This window comes from Bacillus rossius, chromosome 1 (genome assembly GCF_032445375.1).
Source record: "Bacillus rossius redtenbacheri isolate Brsri chromosome 1, Brsri_v3, whole genome shotgun sequence".
Classification (NCBI taxonomy): domain Eukaryota; kingdom Metazoa; phylum Arthropoda; class Insecta; order Phasmatodea; family Bacillidae; genus Bacillus; species Bacillus rossius.
In genome coordinates this window covers 158,820,522-158,841,469 of record NC_086330.1, presented here as the reverse complement: position 1 = coordinate 158,841,469, position 20,948 = coordinate 158,820,522, and the positions used below count along the sequence as shown (strand labels likewise).

Below are 20,948 nucleotides of genomic sequence, written 5' to 3'. Positions count from 1 at the left end.
TAATTGTGTATGTTAAATGTTCTTATTTGCATTATCATTCCAACTACAAATTGCCATACATATTTTTCTATACTACATATTATAAAAGGGAATTTTCATGCTTATTGATGTCACACCCATACACTGTAAATGATCAGATTTGTTTAGCAGAATACAGGCTTTTTGTCTTGCTTCCGAATCAATAACTATTTCTTTCAAGTTCAATTCTCAGAGACTTTGAAAATTGCATGTAACCATGTTAAGAGTATCATATGGGCACAATATTTTTTTAACTGCATTATAATTTTGAAATTCCAAGTGGAACAAATATTAATAGATAAGCCCCTTAGAGTCTTGAAAACATGTACACTTTTATCTGGAGTAATCCACTGCAATGTTTTCATGGAACTACAGCATACTTTACTGTACAAGCAACAGAGAGAAGCACAGAGGAAGTCTTTAGTGCAGGAAGCTAATAGAAGAGGTGTGTCACTATGCAAACTGTCAAAATGTTTTAATTTGTACAACCAATAACATGTATTACAATGCAGCTGACAAAATAGCAGTATAAAAAACAGTAAATGTCTAAAGTCACAGATTCTCGGAAATAAAGCGAAAAATAACGCACATATTTTTTAACATTAAAATTATTTTGATAAACATTTTACTTATTATTAAAGTAGCTAACCTAAACCAAAATTTCACTTCAGTTGTTATTCGACTTATTTCTTAGAAGTCACAATTCTACTCATTCACCATGAAAACACTGAAATTACTCAGGTTTCAGTAATACTCCAAAACTGAAGCATCTTTTCTCCTCTAGGAAGAGCAATAGATGTTGGCCTCTCAAATGTGAGCATCACTTCTTTAGCTTTCTTTTTGGCTTCCTTGTCGAAAATCTGGAAAGAATAGATAATTTTTGTTACATCAGTATTCTATTAAATCTTACACATTGCCATCAATAAACAATTATTCACACGCACAAACTCAATTCTAGTAGAGACGTGTGAGTCTCGGTAATGTCGAGAAATTATCGAGATCAAAATATTCTCAATTTTGTCTCTAGAACATTTTAGAATTTCCGAGAATTTGTATTGCTTAGCTCTGATTGTCTACTTATGCATTTAAATAAAGCAAAGTTTTTACTTACACATAAAAAAAGAGCTACTAGGTACTTAAAATAAAAACTTGAATCAGTGACCACATGCCGACATAACACAGTGTATGTTCTATCGTTTATATTCCATGTTCACGTAATTTTTTTTAAAAACAGTGACGTTTCACAATTAAAACGAACACCAATACATGTAGCACTTTAAGAATATACCATATTTTGAAAGAACATAGCTTGGATCGCTAGCAACAACGGCACGGATATGGCAAGAAGTGAACACTCACTGTTTGTGTGTCCCGTAATCTATGGAAAGAGCTCAATACTTTGTTTATTTTCTTTTTAGGGTTAAGTTTAGTTTAAATTACCGGGAAATAAAGGATCGTACCAGTTTTTTTTTAAAGTTATTTTAAGCGCTAATACGTGTAATTATTAGAATGGCTGATAGTTATGGAAATGTTCAAGACCGTAAATTGTCGCACATTTGGAACTTTTATGAAAAACGAAAGGGTGAGGGCGAGTGTAAAGTGTGCAGAAAACATATTCAGACGCCGACTTGTTCAACAAGTGGTCTCTTGCGACACTTGAAACTTCATACAGCCGCCGAAAAGGATTATTTGGAATTAACAAAGGAAAAAGCTACAAAACAAAAAGAAAATTCTTATAGACAGTTATCAATTCAAGACTGTGTCACAAAGAAACATAAAGTTGGCAAAGCTAGAAAAAACATAATTGACACGAAAATTGGTGTAATGATGGCATGTGATTTTCAGCCATACAGCATTGTAGAGGATCGCGGATTTAAAGGACTGCTCAATGAATTAGAACCAGGTTATGAAGTACCATCTCGCACTACATTTTCCAGGTCTATTGTAACAAAAATTTACCATGAAGAAAAAGCCAAACTTGCAGAAGAAATAAAGAGAGATGTTGATGACTGACTTCAGTCTGTTTCATTTACTACTGACATGTGGTCATCCGCAAGGCAGGACAGTTTTATTTCTCTCACAAGTCACTATTTGACAAAAGACTTTATCATGTCCTTGGAAATTACCACTTTTCCGGTTCGCACACTGCTCTGGCAATACAAGAAAAGCTGACAGCAGCTATAGACGAATGGAATTTTCCCACCAATTCAATTCCATTGTACGTAGTTACAGATGCTAAGAATTTCACAGCTGCCATAAACAAAACATCATGGATCCACACACGGTGTTTTGCCCACACACTACATACAGTTGGCAGTTCAAGATGCTAAAAGTGAACACAATGTTGCAGACCTTCTAGCAAAAGGCCGGGCAATCGTAGGACATTATCGCCACAGCAATATTGCTCGAGAAAGGCTTCATGCTCTGCAGCTAAAGTTGAACAAACCTGTACACAAGCTGTTACCAATGGTGCCGACAAGATGGAACAGTGAGTTTACAATGCTCTCCCGCCTTGTTGAGCAGCAGGTACCTTTATCTGCAGATCTAGGAGATTCAATGGCAGTAGAAAATTTCACATTGAGTGAGAGGAAGCTTGCTGCTAATGTAGTAAGTGTGTTACAGCCAATAGAACAAGCCACAAGAGAGCTGTGTTAATCTAAATTTCCCACTATCTCTTCCAAAATACCTTTGCTGTATGGCATTGAGGCAACACTTTCTATGTTGAAGATAAAAATTACCCTTGAATTGCATTTGCTATCTCGCTTCAGAAAAGTATTAAATCTAGGTTTCCGTTGTACACAACAGTAAAAGAAGACATGATTGCAATGGTACTTGACCCATGCTTCAAAAACATTTTGCTGCAAGACCACGAAAATCTTATGTGTGTGCAGCATAATACTTCAGATCTCAAAGTGGTTGTAGATAATAAAACAGCACCCATTCCAGAAGAAAATTAATCAGATACAGTTGAAACCACCAGTTCTCTGTGGAATACTTTCGAACATCTGAAGAAATCAAGCTGTTCCTCCGTAAAGTCACCAAGAGTTGAAAATGAACTTACCATTTATCTTGGTGAAAATGTTATCCCCCGATCAAGTGACCCTCTTATGTGGTGGCAGCAGAACCAGTCGCGTTTCCCTGCTCTTGCCAGAGTTGCAAGAAAATATTTGGCCATACCAGCCACGCAGGTGGAAAGCGAAAGGCTTTTCAGCAGTGCTGGTAACACTGTTACATCCAGAAGAGAGAATTTGTTGGCCGAAAATATAGAGCAGCTTGTCTTTTTAAACAGCAGATTTTAAATGTGAGCTACCAAATAATTTGACTGTTTTCAATAATAGGCCTATTGAAATGCTCATGTGACTACAGTGCAGGCCTATTTATTTTTGTGGATTCATTTTTGTAAATTTATATTCTATAGCGTATATGTAGTCCTTTCATTTCTTTAATTAAATAGCTTATATATGTAAAACTGTTGATATTTGCACATCAAGAATTACAAAGAACTCAAGAGGAAAGAGTAGGGTGGGCCCAATTTATTGCATCTAAAATCTCGTTGAGGAAAACTTCACTGACACCAAATTGCAATTTTGAAATAAGAAAAAAACTGAATTCTCGATCTCGTCTCAATTCTCGAGAATTTTAGTATTTCTGTCTCAATCTCGTCTCTGTTTTTAAAAAGGACTTCTCGCACATCTCTAAATTCTAGACATGTTCAATACTTCTCATTCATTCTACAGTTTACAGTATCTATTTTAACTTGCTCTGATTTTCCAATCTGTCGCTAAACCATACAATTCTAAACCCAAAAACATTGGTTTGATACACAAAAGTTTTAACTGCCCTAGAAATTGGTTTTCTTATTGTTATTGAGGTTCTGAAGCTAACAGAAGCACAAAACAAGGTGCAAGAACAAAGATGATTGCGGTCGGGGAATAAGGTTTGTCAAGAACTCACCATACAGGGAGGGTGCGGAGCTCGCGAACACGCTGACGTTTCCATGATTCAAAAGAATGAAAATATTATGAAGTATTATTAACGAAGCATGACTACTTCTACGAGGTACGCAGACTGACTAATTACTAAAGTTGTGGGGATCACATCCCTTGCCTAGCTGATTACATCTTTAAACAACGACCGGAGTGAAGCTTGATGTGCGGCTCACCGACGATGCAGTGCGAAGTAAGTTTGGGATGGCAGCGACTCGTAATTAAAAGACTAAGTCAATCATAAAAGGGGGGGAGGCTTCGGCTACTGGACCGAAAGGTTCTGAAGATTTCCAAGGGAGTGGACGAGAAATACTAACTTCGATATCTCGAAATTGGTGGTACTGGCCGATGTCAGTGCGACCTACTGAGGAGTGTCCGAAACAAGGAGAGATCGACTCACACGAGGCAACTGCTAAAGAATTGGGCTTATGGAGGGGACTAGTGTAGCACTCTGGAGGCTTGGAAATGAACTGCGGGGCACTGTTTGTTGCGAGACGCCAGGGGGAAGGCGTTTAGCGGGCGTTCAAACACCCAGGAGAAATAACTCGCAACTCTGCTACTAGAGGGGAGAGTTTTGGCCTCGAGATTGGCTCGGGGTTATGCACCGGTCAATGCTCTGGGCGGTGATTCGTGGAAAAGAGGGAAGGTTTGGGGGGGGGGGGGGGGGGGAGAGGTGGAAATTTGCAGCAGTGGGAAATATGCTCTACTGGGCCTGGAGACGTGACTAGGGATTAGGGAAACTGACTCCAGGTCCTGGCTGGAAGTGCTCGCCTCAGGCGAGCTCTGAGAAACGTACGAGGTAACCTGTGAAGCTGCAGCCACAAGCAGTTCTAGTCACAACAGGCGGAGTGAATTTCAATCGCCGTTCGTGCACTGGGGCGGGGAAAAGACGATAGCACTTGCTGGGTCATTAGATAGTAGACAAAATTATATTTATACTGGGAATGATTGGGTAGACAGGTCTCACAAAGATTAAACGGGAGTGTACAGGAGGTGGAAAAAGTTGAAGTTGTTGCAGCAAAAAATGACTGGCGACATTATTTTTAAAAAATTCAAATTTAGAATTGTGCCAAAAATACTAATTGGCGACACAATATGTACAACTTTAATATTCAAAGCCCGGTTTATTTTCTGAAATGTTTCAAAATCTTATCTTTTTTCGTCACAATCCATTTTTCAAACGAGCATTCCAATTTATAAGACGTATAAATGTTAAAAAAGAACTTCCAGCATGAAAGCCCAACACATAATTAAGGAGTTATCATGCAGCAGAAGCCACGCACGTCGTCCTCGGAACTCTCCAGCAGGGCGTGCATGTCCCACTCGACGGAGGGCAGCGGGGTGTTGATGAACTTGGCAGCGGAGGCGACGCCCGGCAGCACATGGTGCTGCATGGAGGCGACCTCCCACAGGGAGCTGTCCATGGCTCGGCTCTTCAACGGGTCTGCCTCATCCGCAACGAACGGGTCGCAGCTCACTGTTGGCACAACACACTCGAGTGGTCCCTGGTCTTGGGCCTTTACCCAGAAGGCATCTGTGGATAAAGGCAACTGTCACATCACATACTATACATGTCTCATCCTTAGATTTTAATGGGCTTTACTCTCTCTTTCCAATGCATGTTTCTGCTATTAGTGGAAATTGTTACAATGTGCTCTGTTGCCACAAGGAATTACACACGAGCACAATTTGCCAAATTTTATAAATATCTGAAAATAAATAAATAAATTTTTTATAAGGAAAAATTGGAAAGCAAATGTTTAAATATATTTTCTGTTGTATCTCATCTGATAACATTCCATTCTTACTTTTAAAGAACACTTCAGTTTAAATTTAACATAAAAAAATTTGGTTCTGTTTCACCATAGCACACAATTAATGAAATGTCTTGTTATTAACAGTGACAGACTGCTACAAATAGTTTCTCATAAGTCATATGATATAATAATTTGTGTTTAGAATTTTTTTTTTCCAGAATGATACAACTGTAATAATACTGTAAAAGACACTAGTTTATGGTCTAAGAAAAACTAACAAATAGTAAAATAGAAAAAAAGTAAACAATACTATAATTATCAATCATAAACTAAATAATAATTTTTATGTTAAGAAACTGGGTAGTATCAAACTAGCAACAGTGGGCACCATTTGCTATGTACTGCAATTTAAGCATGAGACAGACTACCTATGAATATAATTACCATTATAAAACAGTAAACAACATAAAATAAAAACTGAGGACTCATTACAATGTACATTAATAACCCTCACTTTTGGTACTTAGCAATGAAAGTACTTAATACCACACTGTTACATAATATAATAGTTAATGTAAGGATATATATATACACACACACACACTGTAAAATCTATATAACGACACCTAACGGACTGAGCATTTTTTGACTTTATAGAGAGTGGTCGTTAAATGGCGAGAAATAAAAGATAATATTTTACTATTCTATAATAATAAGTTTTTACTAATATAGTACACATTTTACTCACGAACAATAATATTCATACAAATAACAACACTTATTGCGTATAGTCTGTTATTTTTCTTTGTTTTTTCCATATTGTACACACTGTAGAGTGGCTAAATCCAAAGCGTCTTCCAACATCACTTATCTTTTCTCCCGCCACTATTGAGCGTATTAATAAAACTTTTTCGTCAATACACAAAGGTTTTCGTTTACTCGCCATGTTTACAGTTTGAAAGTCTGTAAGCAACTGCGATAATGATAAAGTGTAACAACTTGACAAAAGTCTAGTGACCGAGGTAAACATGTGCAAGTTCATCATACAAAAACAAAAGACATTATTTCTTAGAATCTCCGGTACGTCAGTCGAGGTAAACACGTACTAGATAATACAACAACAAAACAGCAAACAAAAGAACGTACACAGGTGCAGTTCTGATCAACTTCGTCAACTTAGAAAGTACTGCTGAATGATTTATTTGATTTATAATGCCGTATTGTTGTCGTTAAATAGAGTGAGCGTTACGCTATATAGAGTGTATTATTGTATAGAAAACAAGGTGAACCAACCAAAGTCAAGCAATTTCCACATTTTAAGGAGTTTGTCATTACATCGAGTGACGTTATAAAGAGTTTACAATGTGTGTGTGTGTGTGTGTGTGTGTGTGTATATATATATAAACAGATATATATACATACATACACACACACTTTAAAATGAAGTATATACTTTGCAATAGGATTCTACTAGACAAACACTTAAAACTGGGAACTGTACTGTACTTTTTAAGAGCATGTATTCTTGTTATAGTGTATCCAAACTTGCAACAGATTAAGAATTTTATAACTACACATATTAACACAATAGTTAGGCAATTCCCTTAAATTAAATTACAATTTTTACAATTCTAGGTTATAAGAACCTAGATTGGTGTAAAGAAATAATGAGCACTGGTTTCCAGAAGAAAAAATGTGCTCAGCAAACACAGACAAATGCTAATCTTTATTTATTCAAAATTCATATAACAGTTCTGATTTTGGTGAGTACTGTACTTTAAAGTGTCAATATTGCATTTTTATAATAATCAAGCAGTTTAATTCACAATTAGAGTTGAAATAAAAATGTTTGAGCAATTGCATGCTGCTGCAACATCACTGCAGTTGGCAACATCCCTACAGCAGAGACTCCTTTTTGTGTTCCTGCTACAATGGCACAATCTAAGCTTGTGCTATCTAGCGTGACATTCCAATACTTAGGGATAGAAAATTATATACAGTCATGTAACAAAAAGCAAACATAATAATGTATTCAATACAGTTCTTCAGCAGAAGATCTGCAGTGGTTTAATGTGTTAGATTTACTGGCATGTACTCCCGTTAAGGGATGAAACCATCTACACAAGCTCCCTAGAGCCATAAGGAAATAAATATGCCATTTCATGGCAACTTGTAGATGTTTGATGAGGTGCTACAATAAGAGGCTCATCCCAGCATCATTGCCTCCCCCAATTTACCTAACCTATGGTGCTTAACCAAGTCTATTACATCTCTGGGACCCCTTAGAAAACCCAGAGAGCCTGAGATCTATCTGAAGTTTACCCAAACCTCTACTAGCTATCCATACTAGTGCAGGAGCTGTTTCGCCGCTCACTGTGTCTGCCCTTCAATGGGAAGGAGACCCACATGCTCTAATTGATCAGAGCCACCAATTGCCAGTGCGAGTCCTCACAGTGGTAAAGAAAACCTCAGCTGGGAATCCCAGTATCAACAGAGGTCGCCCTGCACTACTGCCTAGATTTTTCATGCACATGCGGGCTTGCATGGTAATTTGTCTGTAAGCTAGTATGGTAACTGCTACAGTTTGGGATGCAGGAGACGCCTCAAGCCCCTCCCACACTCCACCGGCTCAGGTGCCCTGAAGCTTACAACATTCTTTCATGTCCAGTTGCCTCCGTTTTCACAACAGAAGCCGTATCCAGACTAGGCATTCCCATTATGCCAAAATTTTTTATCTCTAACAAAAACTATCAAAGAAATGTTTGTCTGCCACCAGCTATAGTGCGCTGGGAGTATTTATTTTAACACTTCAGGAATCTTTTGACATTATGTAACAAAAATAAATTTTTTATATCATAAACAATTACATAGATCTTTTATTGTAAAAATAAAAATTCAACAAGTTTAATTTTTCTTTAAAACTTAAATTTTGGTGGTTTTTTGCTCACATATAATTTTATTCCTGACTGTTTGAGATCTACATTCGTATTTGAGGCACTCTTTTAAGAACAGAATTCGTGATTTGGATTAGACACATCATTGAAATAAAGCTCTCTTGTGTGTTGTTTTCCAAATTAAAAGACCATCTATCTTGTCAGCTGTCACATGGATGCCACTTACATGTGGTGCAAGAACATGAGCTATCTGGAAGAACTTTAGAAGGGCTTCAGAAAAGAATGAAGATACTACAGTGAACAGACTATGCAGAGTCTCAACATCCATACAAGTGAGTGAACTTTAATTATCAGGCAGAAAGAGTCTAGCCTTCCACCCAGCTTACAGTTGAGTGCTCCTGTGAATGGTTATAATTCACGCCCTTTCAAAGACATTGCTTAAAAGGTGTGACTAAGGAACGAACTAAGGTCTGAAGTCTGGTCGACATTCATGCCATTATAGATGGATGGAGGGAAGTGATAAGATGGAGCAGCGATGGCGTGCATATGGTAGGGAAAACTGGAACACCTCGAAAAAACCCAACCAGTTCACAGAAGTGTTTTCCACATGTCTCACTTGAAAATAATTAGGGTTTAATAGGTCTCCACACAAATTTGTAATTAAATTTCCATGCTGTTTCCTTGACTTTCTCTGACAAAAATTTCAAATTTCCCTGACTTATTTTTTTAAAAATATAATTTACACTTATCTGGAAATTTTTTGGAATAAAGAAAATACAGCCTACACCATCTCCAAAGCTGGCCTAGTGCTATCTCCACTATCTTTATTTATAACAGAACCTTACATGTGCCATTTTATTATGTATGTGACTATGCACTAAACCATCTGAAAAAATGATGCATTCACAGTCTGGGTGTGGCAGACTGGAAGATATTTTCCCTCAAATTTCTATGACTAGGGAATTTTCATGACTTTTCATGGATTTCAAGTACATTCCCTAACCAAATAAAACTTACTCAATTTTCCCTGCCTTTCCAAAATGTGAATTTCTGTTTTACCAAAACCACATGAGAAATTTAACTAGATAACCTTGGTGAAGCAGCATGTTACTACTGAACAACTGTACCTCCTGTTCAACATGGCCAGACCTATCAAAAAATTTAACAAACATTACCTACCTTACACACATTCCATTAAGCAAAGTTTTCAAACGTATTAACTAATAGGGGTCAAAAGTCATGCAAGTGTTCATGATTATGATCACTTGCAAGACCTTTTAACACATTGAAACAATGTTCAGTAAATATCTAAAATTTGTAACCCAACAACTAATAACAGAAAACTATTGCAATAAATTTACAGAAAAATGTCTTAATAACCATATTTACCTGAATATAATGCTATGATTTTTACCAAAACAGTGAAAACTGAAAGTGGGGGTCCCATTACAATCACAAACTTGAATCTTGCCACTGGGAACAACTTAGTTGAAAAACTACAGGCTCTGCCTCTTAAATGTGTCACTTATGCCACTTTTAGACTGCTGTTAATTACTGCCTCCTAACCCTCCACTTAGTTGAAAAACTACATGCTCTGTAAACTGCATCACTTAAGTCACTTTAGTCCGGGGCTTCCTGTACCTCTGCACATGCATGACAGATGAGAGATGCAGGATGAGAGAGAGGGTGTGACTGGGTTCTGCCTGCTTCTCTTCACTGTGGCCTCTGGGGAAGGCACCCCCTCCCCTCCTCATTAACCCTCCCAGGGGACCATTGTATATAACCCTATTCTTTGCTGTCTGAAAATCTGCCACCACTTCTTAACTACAGTAATAAAACACATTTTTTTTTTTCCAACAGTGGCTTGTTGTTTCAAAAGAGACCATGTAAATAAATTCCTCTGACTAAGGTTGCCCTAGAAAAGAACTCATAAATATGAAAAAAAATTAATAACTTAAGTAATTTTCAAGGACATGAATTGCAATTTCCCATCCATTAAGAATTTTTTATAAATTCATAATCAAAAAATATGGGGTCACATTATATTCAGTCTAACATTATTTTTGGGTAACTATGGTATGTAACAGTAGTGACAATAATGAAACAACCACCTCTGTGTGAAACCGAGCCTGGAAGTGTTCAGGTAAGCTGGAATGCACAAGAGATGCCAACTTTTACACACAAACCTTCCCCTCCAATAGGATGGTGGATCAGTTTCTTCAACTCGGGGTGCCTAAGTATGAGGTTGCCGACAAATGCTAGAAGGATCTTGATATCCTGCGGTGGGGCCACCAGGCAGAGACGAGATAGTCGCTTCGCAAACGCTGCCACCAGGTGGGCCGATAAGTGCCTGAAGAACAATGCAAAAACTGAACGAATAGGTTTTCTACATTGTGTCAATGTACAGAGAGTGATATCTATTTAAGATTTAAGCATAAGCTAAACTGCTGACGAAAGGGCTAAACAAAAAAAAAATACATCAGGTGATTTGAATTTTATTCTTGGTGGGGTCAAAAACAGAATTTTTGATAAATGGGGAAAAGTGGCGACATTGCAGCGAGTCAGTGGGTTTTCTAAGTACACTTCCATTTTACCCACGTGTTTATTTAGTCAATACTCCATTAGGAATATGCGAATATTCAAAAATAATCAATATTTTACATAATTTTATATTAGATTCAACATTTCAAAATAAATATATATATTTTTAATTATTTGTTTTCAATAGATACACCAAGTGGGACTCATTCACAAAAAAATATTTTATTGAAAATTTTTTAACATGTCTGAGGCTAAGATGTTTTATTAAAAAATTTACATTTGCTTTCTGCAACATTACACACAATTGTTTCTATATGTAACAAATAATCTGTGATTAAGATTTAAAATTATTAATATTTTATTTTCAAGTACATAATCAGTTGGATCAACAAAACTATTTTCAAACTTAGAATTCTACTGGTTTAAGAAAATACATTGCCAGATTTATTTTAATTGCTTTAATTTTACACATCTGTATTATGATTCCATATATTTATTCCTCTTTTTCATTTAACTGTGTTTTGGATTAATTTCTATTGTAATCCCGTGAAGTGTGGAAAAAAAAAAGGTTCACAGTACGTTACAATTTGATATTTGTGAATAATTTAATCTATTTGAATAAAAAAACTGAATTGGTAGACAACATATAAAAACACATCATCAGCTCTTTATGACCAAATATCAACTCAATGTAAATCCATCAATAGTTGATTCATTGAATTTTATCCCTTGTTAAAACTAGAGGCATTAGGTAAATTATAAACAAAAAAATAAAAACAATACAAAAAAGTACCTTAGAACAAAATTACTCACGTAGAGCTCAAGAAGACATCAGCCAAAAAAAAAAGTCGAGCTTTGTACTTCATTTGGAAAACTTCAGCATTAAACAAAGAATATAACTTGGTGTAAATATTAGGATACTCTCTGGAAAAAAAAAAAAAACACCACACACAGTTAAGAAGGTAAACATACGGGCAAGCATTCAAATGAACTCACCTACACAAACAGTGAACAACCACATTAAAAAAAAATACTGCCAGAATAACCAAAGAGGAAAATCATTTACATTATGTATTCAGATTGTCTCAGTATGTTTGCATAAAATACGACACTTTCTGGCGGGAATAAATTGAGCCAAATTGTAGAGAAAAAATTAAAAAGGAACTTTTTTTAAATTCATTAATGAACTATGTACATATTAGGTTTGAAAAAAACTAAATACTCATTGCAACATGCAGATACTTGTCTGGACACTAGAGTATATTTGTATAGTTAAAAGCCAATTACTGTAATGAAAAATAGGTATGACAAACATGAAAAATTATTTTATTCACAAAAATATTTTTTAAGTACTCAACCTACAAAGTGTTTTAGTTTATTTAATATGGGAAGTTTTTATGTAATATGATTATAGTTCAGTACAACCATAATAATTGTTTTAATTGAAAATTTTTACTTTGATGTTAGGTGTTTATTATACAGTTTGTTACAGAGATTAGATAAACATATTTACATTTATGACCACTTTCATGAAAATCATGGTAATGACTACATTCAGAGCCTCAATTTTGGCTTAGATGAAAGTTAATTTTGAGATTTAGTCAATAAAACCAAAGCTACTTCTGGCAGTTATTAATTCAATTAATATAAAAAAATGAACATTTCCATTACACATGAAACTATGTGTGTCAGTTTGATAAAGAATTATAAACTATAAATATCATCAATGTAGTTTAAAACTATTTCATAAATAGTAGAAGTTTGAAAGATAGTTGTTACTTCTTACTTCTCGTAATAAAAATCAAAAAACAAACAAATTTCAAACTGCTCTTCTTAGAGGCAATAGGTACATTATTTTCCGGAGAAGCTAATTACCTTTATAAGAATAATATATGCTTTGGTTATCGGTACAACATCAAGCATAAATTTTAGGGGTCTGCAAGTATTTGAAAACGTGTGAAGCTAAGATTTATTGATATATTTGGATTTGTTTTCTGCAGCATAGCACATGCATGACATATAAATATAAATATATATATATAACAATTAATCTGCAATCATGATTAAAATTTATTAAAAAATACTCTATATTTATGTATATGATCAATTGGATCATCAAAACCATTTTCAAAGTGAAAATTTTTGTAATTTAACAAAATGCATTTTCAGGTTTTTTTTTGTTTTCTTGCTTTTTACACCTCTATATTAATGATTCCATATTTATTTATCTCTTTTTTCATTTTACTCTATTTTGGATAAATTTTTCTTGGACTGCTGAGAATTGTGGGAAAAAAATTTTCATTGGATGGATCATTTTGATCACAAAAATATTTTATTCTCGTGAATGTGATATTAAATTAAAAATTAAATTTCAATTAAAAAAGAGAGATCCACAGAAGTCTGCTAAATTTATTAGAATATGCTTTGCAATTGACACAAACCAGCTATGTACAAATGTACAACTGTATAGTTACCGCATAGTTCATGTACAAAATGAAATAACTAATATGGCAAAACCCTTAACTGAGACACAGTCAGTAAGACTGGTGGGTATTTTATGACCTGCTGGCCATTTCTTACATCTACACATAAAGCCTTTCTCAAGCTCAGGGAAAAAAGGTAGCACCCCCCCCCCCCCCCCCCCTTGCTTTTCATTCATTTAACCATAAGCCAAAGATTCAATGCATTGTGCATTACATCATCTTGCTTAAACCCGTCATGTCTAAAAAATTTATCTACAGCATACAGTGATACTTATCAGTGCAGCATATCTTTCACACTACTGTGAAAATATTTCAGTTGATGCAATATGGGAAGCATTATACTCACATGTTGTGGTTCTGTATAAGGGTGAAAATTCCTTGCAGAGCGAGTAAACTAATGGGGCCACCTAGAAATCATCCAAAATTAAATTATCTAACTTACTAAGAACATTACTATAAAGTCTTATTTCACATAAGCACAAGATGCGTAAATGAATGAGTGTATAACATCTTGGCAACATCAAGGTTATTGAAGATGGATGAGCAAAAAACCACGAGATGGAGCAGCGATGAAATACAGTTGTACCGTCACAAAAATTCAGATGCATCAAGCGGTCACAGCCAATAAGGATTGATACAATGGTGGACAATGTTCATGGCTGGTGTTTTTTATAATGCTACCATTCCCTCCTTAAGTGCCATCACTTGTGTAAGAATAACAATTTAGCAAACATATTTTCAACTATGAGTTTTATTAGTTATGAGGAACACAAGTCAATAAACAAAAAGAATTATGTATTCATAAATGATGAACATCATATAGACAGTCACACTGTTTAACAATAAATAACATAATAAAACAATGTATAGTCATTGTAAGCAGAGAGAACATAACAAACACGACTCATATGGTCATATGGCTGTATGTCTCACCCATGTCCATGCAGTCCATAAGGTAGTCAGTGAGGAGAATTGGCTTTTTCAAATGGACCAGAAAACTCTCCAACAGCAAAACCAAGAGCTGCTTCTGAGTAGCACGTGAGTGCTTCCACCTTATCGCGTGGTTCCACACCTTGTTCAACCAACCATGTATGTGTTGCATGTCGATTTCAAATGGTGTTTCCTCTAGAAAACAAATTAAAATAAGAGACAGACTTAAACATTCAATTACAGGAAAGGTCTTCAATTCAGCACATTTGGGAGTGCACCATGTTGGATCAGCGATTTTGCCTGGTAATCAAACGTCAGTATAGTTTTGGGTAATTATCTAGGAAAGAGGTACATGAAAAAAATATAATTAAAAATCTGAATTGGTTTTTACTAACTTCCTAACATATTATTTTCTAATCATTCTGTAAAGCTGCATTGTAATACTTCAAATAGTTTACCAGTAAATTAGAGTTTTAATGGTTGGTTAGGTTATGTTAACTACATTTCAAAACAAACAAAAATTGTGAATAGCCAGATAGGTTAGGTAAACTATATTTAAAATACAGTAAAAATTTGTGAAAAGTAGGTTGGGTTGGGTCAGCCACATTTATTATGTATTAATTAAATTTTGTAGCGTCCTGTGACCTCAATCCCAAGATACAAACGTGTGCCTAAATTGAACACAGCCGGAATCCACTTGAAATAATATGAAACGTGATCAGCTCAATTAGTGCTCAATTAGCTCAATTGGTATGCTGAACCATTGATTGCAGCATTAAGGGGCTCACCTAGTCATGTGTATATGTGTGTTAGTGAGGCGGGATATAAGTGCGATGTTCACTGGTTCTTTCAGCGTGGTGAACTAGTTCACCGTGTGGTATTTAGAAGTGATGTGGCATGGACGTCAAACTTCTTCTCCACCCCCCCTCCCCATGCTCATTACCTTCCTTCAGCGTCTGGACCCTACATTCCTATGTCTTTTGGCTTTCCCTTTCTTCCCCTTTGAACATGCACGTTGAGTTCCATCTCTGCTTTTAAATAAAATTGCAGAGGACTTAAACCAGTTTTTATTAGAGCATCATTTTGATCATGTAGTAGCACCTGACCTCCAGTTTAGTTTCTCTGTCTTTCACTAGCTCATAATGTTAACATTTACTTGCAGTGGTCAGGCAATCTGTAACTTGTTCAACTATAAAAACCTTTCATTTATTAATATGTGCTACGTGAACGATTAACGTGGCATGTATTTGGCAGGTATCTGTAATTGTAATATAGCCTTGCACCTCAGCAGAGGTGGCTCTGTCTCATGTTGTTTCTACTGATACATTAGGGTTCTGCACTTAGCCAATGTAACTTCCTGTTCTTGGTCAATTTCTCTTACTCAATTAGTTTGTTCGACTTACTTTGGTAGGATATGTCACGTCGTCCCGTGTCATGTAAGCTAGCTTATCTATTGGATTTTTTTTCACTTTGCACATTTCCCTTATTTATTACTATTTTCATTACCTCTCATACTATTGATCGATGTTGGTACTATTTTGGTAGGGAAATTGTTAAGGTTTTTGATCGGTACTCTCGTGCCACATACAAGCTGTTTCTACTTTTACCTTTGCAGAGTAAAGTAAATTTGGGAGTGATTATCATTGCACCAGGTATTCATTTTCCCTGAGAAGGAAATGATATTGTCTTCAAAGAGGATGCAAACGTGTCCAATGTTAATCTTGTTACTATTTGTATTTTGTATCATGGGGAATGTAATAAGTGTTTCTAAACACCCCTTAAAGAGGATTTGCGACAGTCGTGTGTATTTTTGGGCTGTATTACTTTTGTAACTTGCAAATATGAATTATTGCATTTTTTTCCCCCTTTGTTAAGATTCGTAATCTGGTGAATCCCGCTTCATGGTTGTTTCTTGCACGATTAACAGCTTGTGACTTTGAAGTTTTTTACTGTCCCTGACATCTTTCGTTAGAATTAACATTTAAACCATTTCAGTATTTATCTCAAAAGAGTGTAAACATATTTACATATTTAAATTGTATAGGGTACACGTCATTTGTCCTAAAATCGTTTGTCCTAAAGCGTTTATCCTAATTTCGTTTGTCCTAAAAATTAGGACAAACGACTTTAGGACAAACGACTTTAGGACAAACGAATTTTAGGACAAACGACGGAACAGCTTCAAAATATTTTTACTAAGAGTTTTAGGACAAACGACTTTAGGACAAACGACATTAGGACAAACGACTTTAGGACAAACGACTTTAGGACAAACGACTTTTAGGACAAACGACGGTTCCAATATCGATAAATCGTTACTCTGAGTTTTAGGACAAACGACTTTAGGACAAACGACATTAGGACAAACGACATTAGGATAAACGACTTTAGGACAAACGACATTAGGACAAACGACTTTAGGACAAACGAAATTAGGACAAACGACTTTAGGACAAACGACTTTTAGGACAAATGATTTTAGGACAATGACATTATGAAAAACCAAGTTAGGACAAATGACTTTAGGACAAAAAAACTTTGAGTCAAACTATTTTATTTAAAAACCACAGAGCATGTGAGAACTTACAGTAAAAGAAAACTTTTGAAAAGATAATGTTATATACTGGGGAAATACTTTACATCCTATGTAAAAAAAATTCAGCGTTTACGTTCGTTACAATTTTTAGATATCTAGGAATGGACGACTACGGTTTCAACGACCTAAGTCTGTTTTTTTTTGCCATCTTGGATCCGCCATATTTAAATAGAGCGCCCCACTCATTATGATGAAATTTTCGTCATGACCGCCATATTGAATTTTACTGTTCCACTGGAGGCCGCCATCTTGGATGCCGTCGACTTTGTTTCTGTTCTTTGTTCCTAGATAGCGCCAGCCTATCTCTTTATTTTTTTTTTTTGTTCTTCTGGCGGCCACCATCTTGGATACCATTGACTTTATTTCTGCTGTTTGTTCATAGAGAGCGCCAGCGTCGCTCTGATTCATCACATAAGGTCGATGTTCAATTACCTACCATAGCTATTATGGTCCTTATCGACATATTAAATATAAATTTTTTAAAACAATACATTGGAAGCGCTGTGATTCGAACCATTGCAGCTCTGATCTCTAGGTTGGAAAACATACGCCTTTAACCGCACGGCCACTGAGACATTTACCTAATTGAGAATAAAATAAGGTATAAATAAAAATAACATGCATATTCGAACTTGCAATTTTTTTGATTTGAAGTAACAACAGCACCACCTGTTCGAGACAGAACCACCATCATGTATTAAGACATAACTGTAACAATTATCGTTACGGTCGCAATATTGAATATCCGTATTTGTTTTGTTAGAAAGTCGGGAAAAAATTTAAAAATCATTAAAAAATTAATCAATCGAATTTAATAATAAATTTCTTAAAAAACACTGTTGCACTTTTCGTAATGGTCACCATCTTGAAAATACATAAGTTTAATGCTAGATATTCGAGAAAAATTCCAAAATTCATCAAAAAAAATTACTTATTAGAATACTGATTAATTAGTTCGATTCCTGTCCTTTCTTCGAAACTATTAGAGCAAAAAAAAAAAAAAAACAGATCCTTCCTCCACAGAAGCCACCTACACTTGATCTACCGCCACCAATAGCAAGGTATATATATATCGTCAGCTGGTATGACGACATGTCCGCCATCTTGTCTTCATCCGCTGGAGACCACATCTTGTTTTCGTCTGCTAGAGTTTGCTGATACCATGTTAGTATAATATTCTGTTCACCATAAATTTGTCCTCAACTGTTGGCATTGAACTTTGACCTTGACCTTGAAATTTGACCTTGACCTAGAACCTTGAAATTTGACCTTGAACTTTGAACTTGACCTTGAACTTTGACCTTGACCTTGAAATTTGACTTTTACCTTGACGACCATCATGGATCCGTCATTTTGCGTTCAGTACATGCTACCAGGAGCTACCACCTGCTAGAGGTCATTGCCACCATCTTGTTTTCGTCTGCTGGAGGACACCATCTTGTGCGTGTACTCGTCTTATAGAGTACATTTCCATCATACTTGTCTAAGTTTTACTTGCTAGAGTGCAGTAATCATTTATTATTACTGGAGTGCCTGCCATCTTGAAATTTGGGTGCCATCTTGGAATCGTGTAATTATTTAGCTAGAAATTCTGGAAAAAATTCCAAAATTCATTAAAAAATTCACTCATTAAAGTAATAATTGATTATATCAATTCCCGTTCTTGGTTCGATCCTTGGATGATGCAAAAAATTAATATTATGGAAAAAATAATTATTACAATAAATTATTATCAAAGTTCTAAAGGAGACTTAAAATCATCTATTACCATCATCCTTTAAATCATTACGACCGCCATTTTAGATATTTGTATTTATTGACTTATTAGTTTGGGAAAAAATCCAAAATTCACCGAAAAAAATCACACATTTTTTTACATATTGAATCGAAACTTTCTTCGATCTATGAACGAAGCTGAAAATAAATTTAATTTAAATACAAGAAAAATGTCAGGTTCGAGAAATAAAACACCGCAAGTTATTTTACAAACATAATATTTATTACATAATTAATATCCTACTAAAGGATCACTTGCGAAAGCCAGAAATCTTATAAACATTTAGCCCTGCATAGTTGTGAAACGACTAATTCTTAGCTCCAACAGCTCCAACTGCTCCAAATGATCCAAATGCTCTAACAGCTCCAACAGCTCCAGAGGCACCAAATGCTCCAAATGCTCCAACAGCTCCAAATGCTACAAAGGCTCCAAATGCTCCAAATGCTCCAACAGCTCCAAATGCTCCAAAATCTCCAAATGCTCCAAAAGCTACAAATGCTCCAACAGCTCCAAATGCTCCAACAGCTCCAAATGCTCCAAATGCTCCAACTGATTTCAATTACATTTTTTATCGAACTTGACATGATTACATGCATGACTTTATAAGTATACATTTTGGATGTCAGTGGTGACTTTTTTACACCTTTAAGTTACAAATTTATTTAGAAATGAGCTTTCGAGAAATAATAAAATACATTTTTTAAAAATCTTAATTTTTCTTCAAGTTTATACACATGGAATTAATGGAAACCATTATTTTATGTAGCCAGCTTCCCTCAGTTATTTGAGTATGAAGGATATTTATTTGATGCTCGAATAGTTTCCTGCACAAAGCGAACCATGTAGAAGTCTTAGCCTGTCAACCAATATGTTAGAATCTTCCCATGAGGTATAATCAATCTCTCTGCTACGTTCAAATTCCTTGTATGTTTATAATAAATATCATTATCCCTGGTGTCTTCAGTTTCAACACCAACCACAAGGTCACTTTCGTCATCGAACCAGTGATTATCACAAGCTAGATTAGGATAATTTATTTGGTGCCGGAAATAAGGTATTTCGTCACCTTTTTTTTTAATTTTTCTATAATTTAATTTTTTTGTTGAAAATCTTATTTTTTTAATTTATCCGGTTGTTAAGGGGGTGATTTACTCTTTGTTAGGCCGGTGTACGCCACGTGTTTAAACTTTGTGCCAGTGGACCAAAGACCCCTTTCCCAGGGGGCCTATCTGATATTTTGCTTTCAAATGTGGACGTGGGCAGCCCGGTTGTAATTTCTCTCACCTGCAGTCACGTTTAGAGTTTGTAATTTTATTTCTCTTCATGACCAAAATTGCATAGAGCAGCTTCTGGGCTTAAAGCTGCTACTTCTTAGAGGCCTGCTGAGAATAGCAAGTCTCGTCACGAATGGGTCTCCAGTTTACCTGTGTTCCCACCTTAGTGGCTATTTCTGTCCCCCCTCACTCTCTCTCCACCACACCTTAGTTCTGAGAAATCAAGTCGGGAGCAGTGACCTGACGTGAACTTAGCCAAGACGATGGGCTAATTCAAGGACTTTCTCCCTGGGTTTACAGAGACGTCCACGACATCTAGAGGCAGAAAAAGTAACCGCGGGCCTGGTCGCCAGCGTGTAGAGCACACCCTCGTGACATCTGGTGGCAAGTCAGATCACCGCCTCAGGTAGTTCCCCTTTACGCCGCTAGAAAGCAGTGCCGCGGTGCCATAAGGCACTATGTTTCTTCTCGCAGCCTGTAGAAGTCGATTGTTTGTTGCCTTCTGTACTTGCCGGTAGAGAGTGCGCATGTCGTGTCTTGTCACGACCGCCTCGGACTCCTTCGCATGTTTTCGGCCATGAGCCGAACCTTCCCCCTCTTTTTTCCTAGGGCTGACCACCCGATTTAATTAGTAGCTTTGACCGTCATCGCCAAGACTCAGTAATCAGACCTCGGCTGCTGACCACGCCTTC

General features: G+C 36.0%; 1 protein-coding gene across 2 annotated transcripts in view; it reads right to left on the bottom strand.

Moving 5' to 3' along the window:
* Window positions 1–478: 478 nt before the first annotated feature.
* LOC134546345 (nucleolar complex protein 4 homolog B) overlaps window positions 479–20,948 on the bottom strand; it is a 47,107-nt gene continuing 26,637 nt past the window's right edge. For both annotated transcript variants that reach the window (XM_063389119.1, XM_063389120.1), the window contains 6 exons: window positions 14,613–14,804; window positions 14,026–14,086; window positions 12,010–12,120; window positions 10,842–11,005; window positions 5,288–5,481; window positions 479–878 (listed from right to left, as the gene is read on the bottom strand). In XM_063389119.1, the coding sequence (XP_063245189.1) occupies window positions 756–878; window positions 5,288–5,481; window positions 10,842–11,005; window positions 12,010–12,120; window positions 14,026–14,086; window positions 14,613–14,804 (845 nt within the window). In that variant the 3' untranslated portion in view covers window positions 479–755. The remainder of the gene's footprint in view (window positions 879–5,287; window positions 5,482–10,841; window positions 11,006–12,009; window positions 12,121–14,025; window positions 14,087–14,612; window positions 14,805–20,948) is intronic.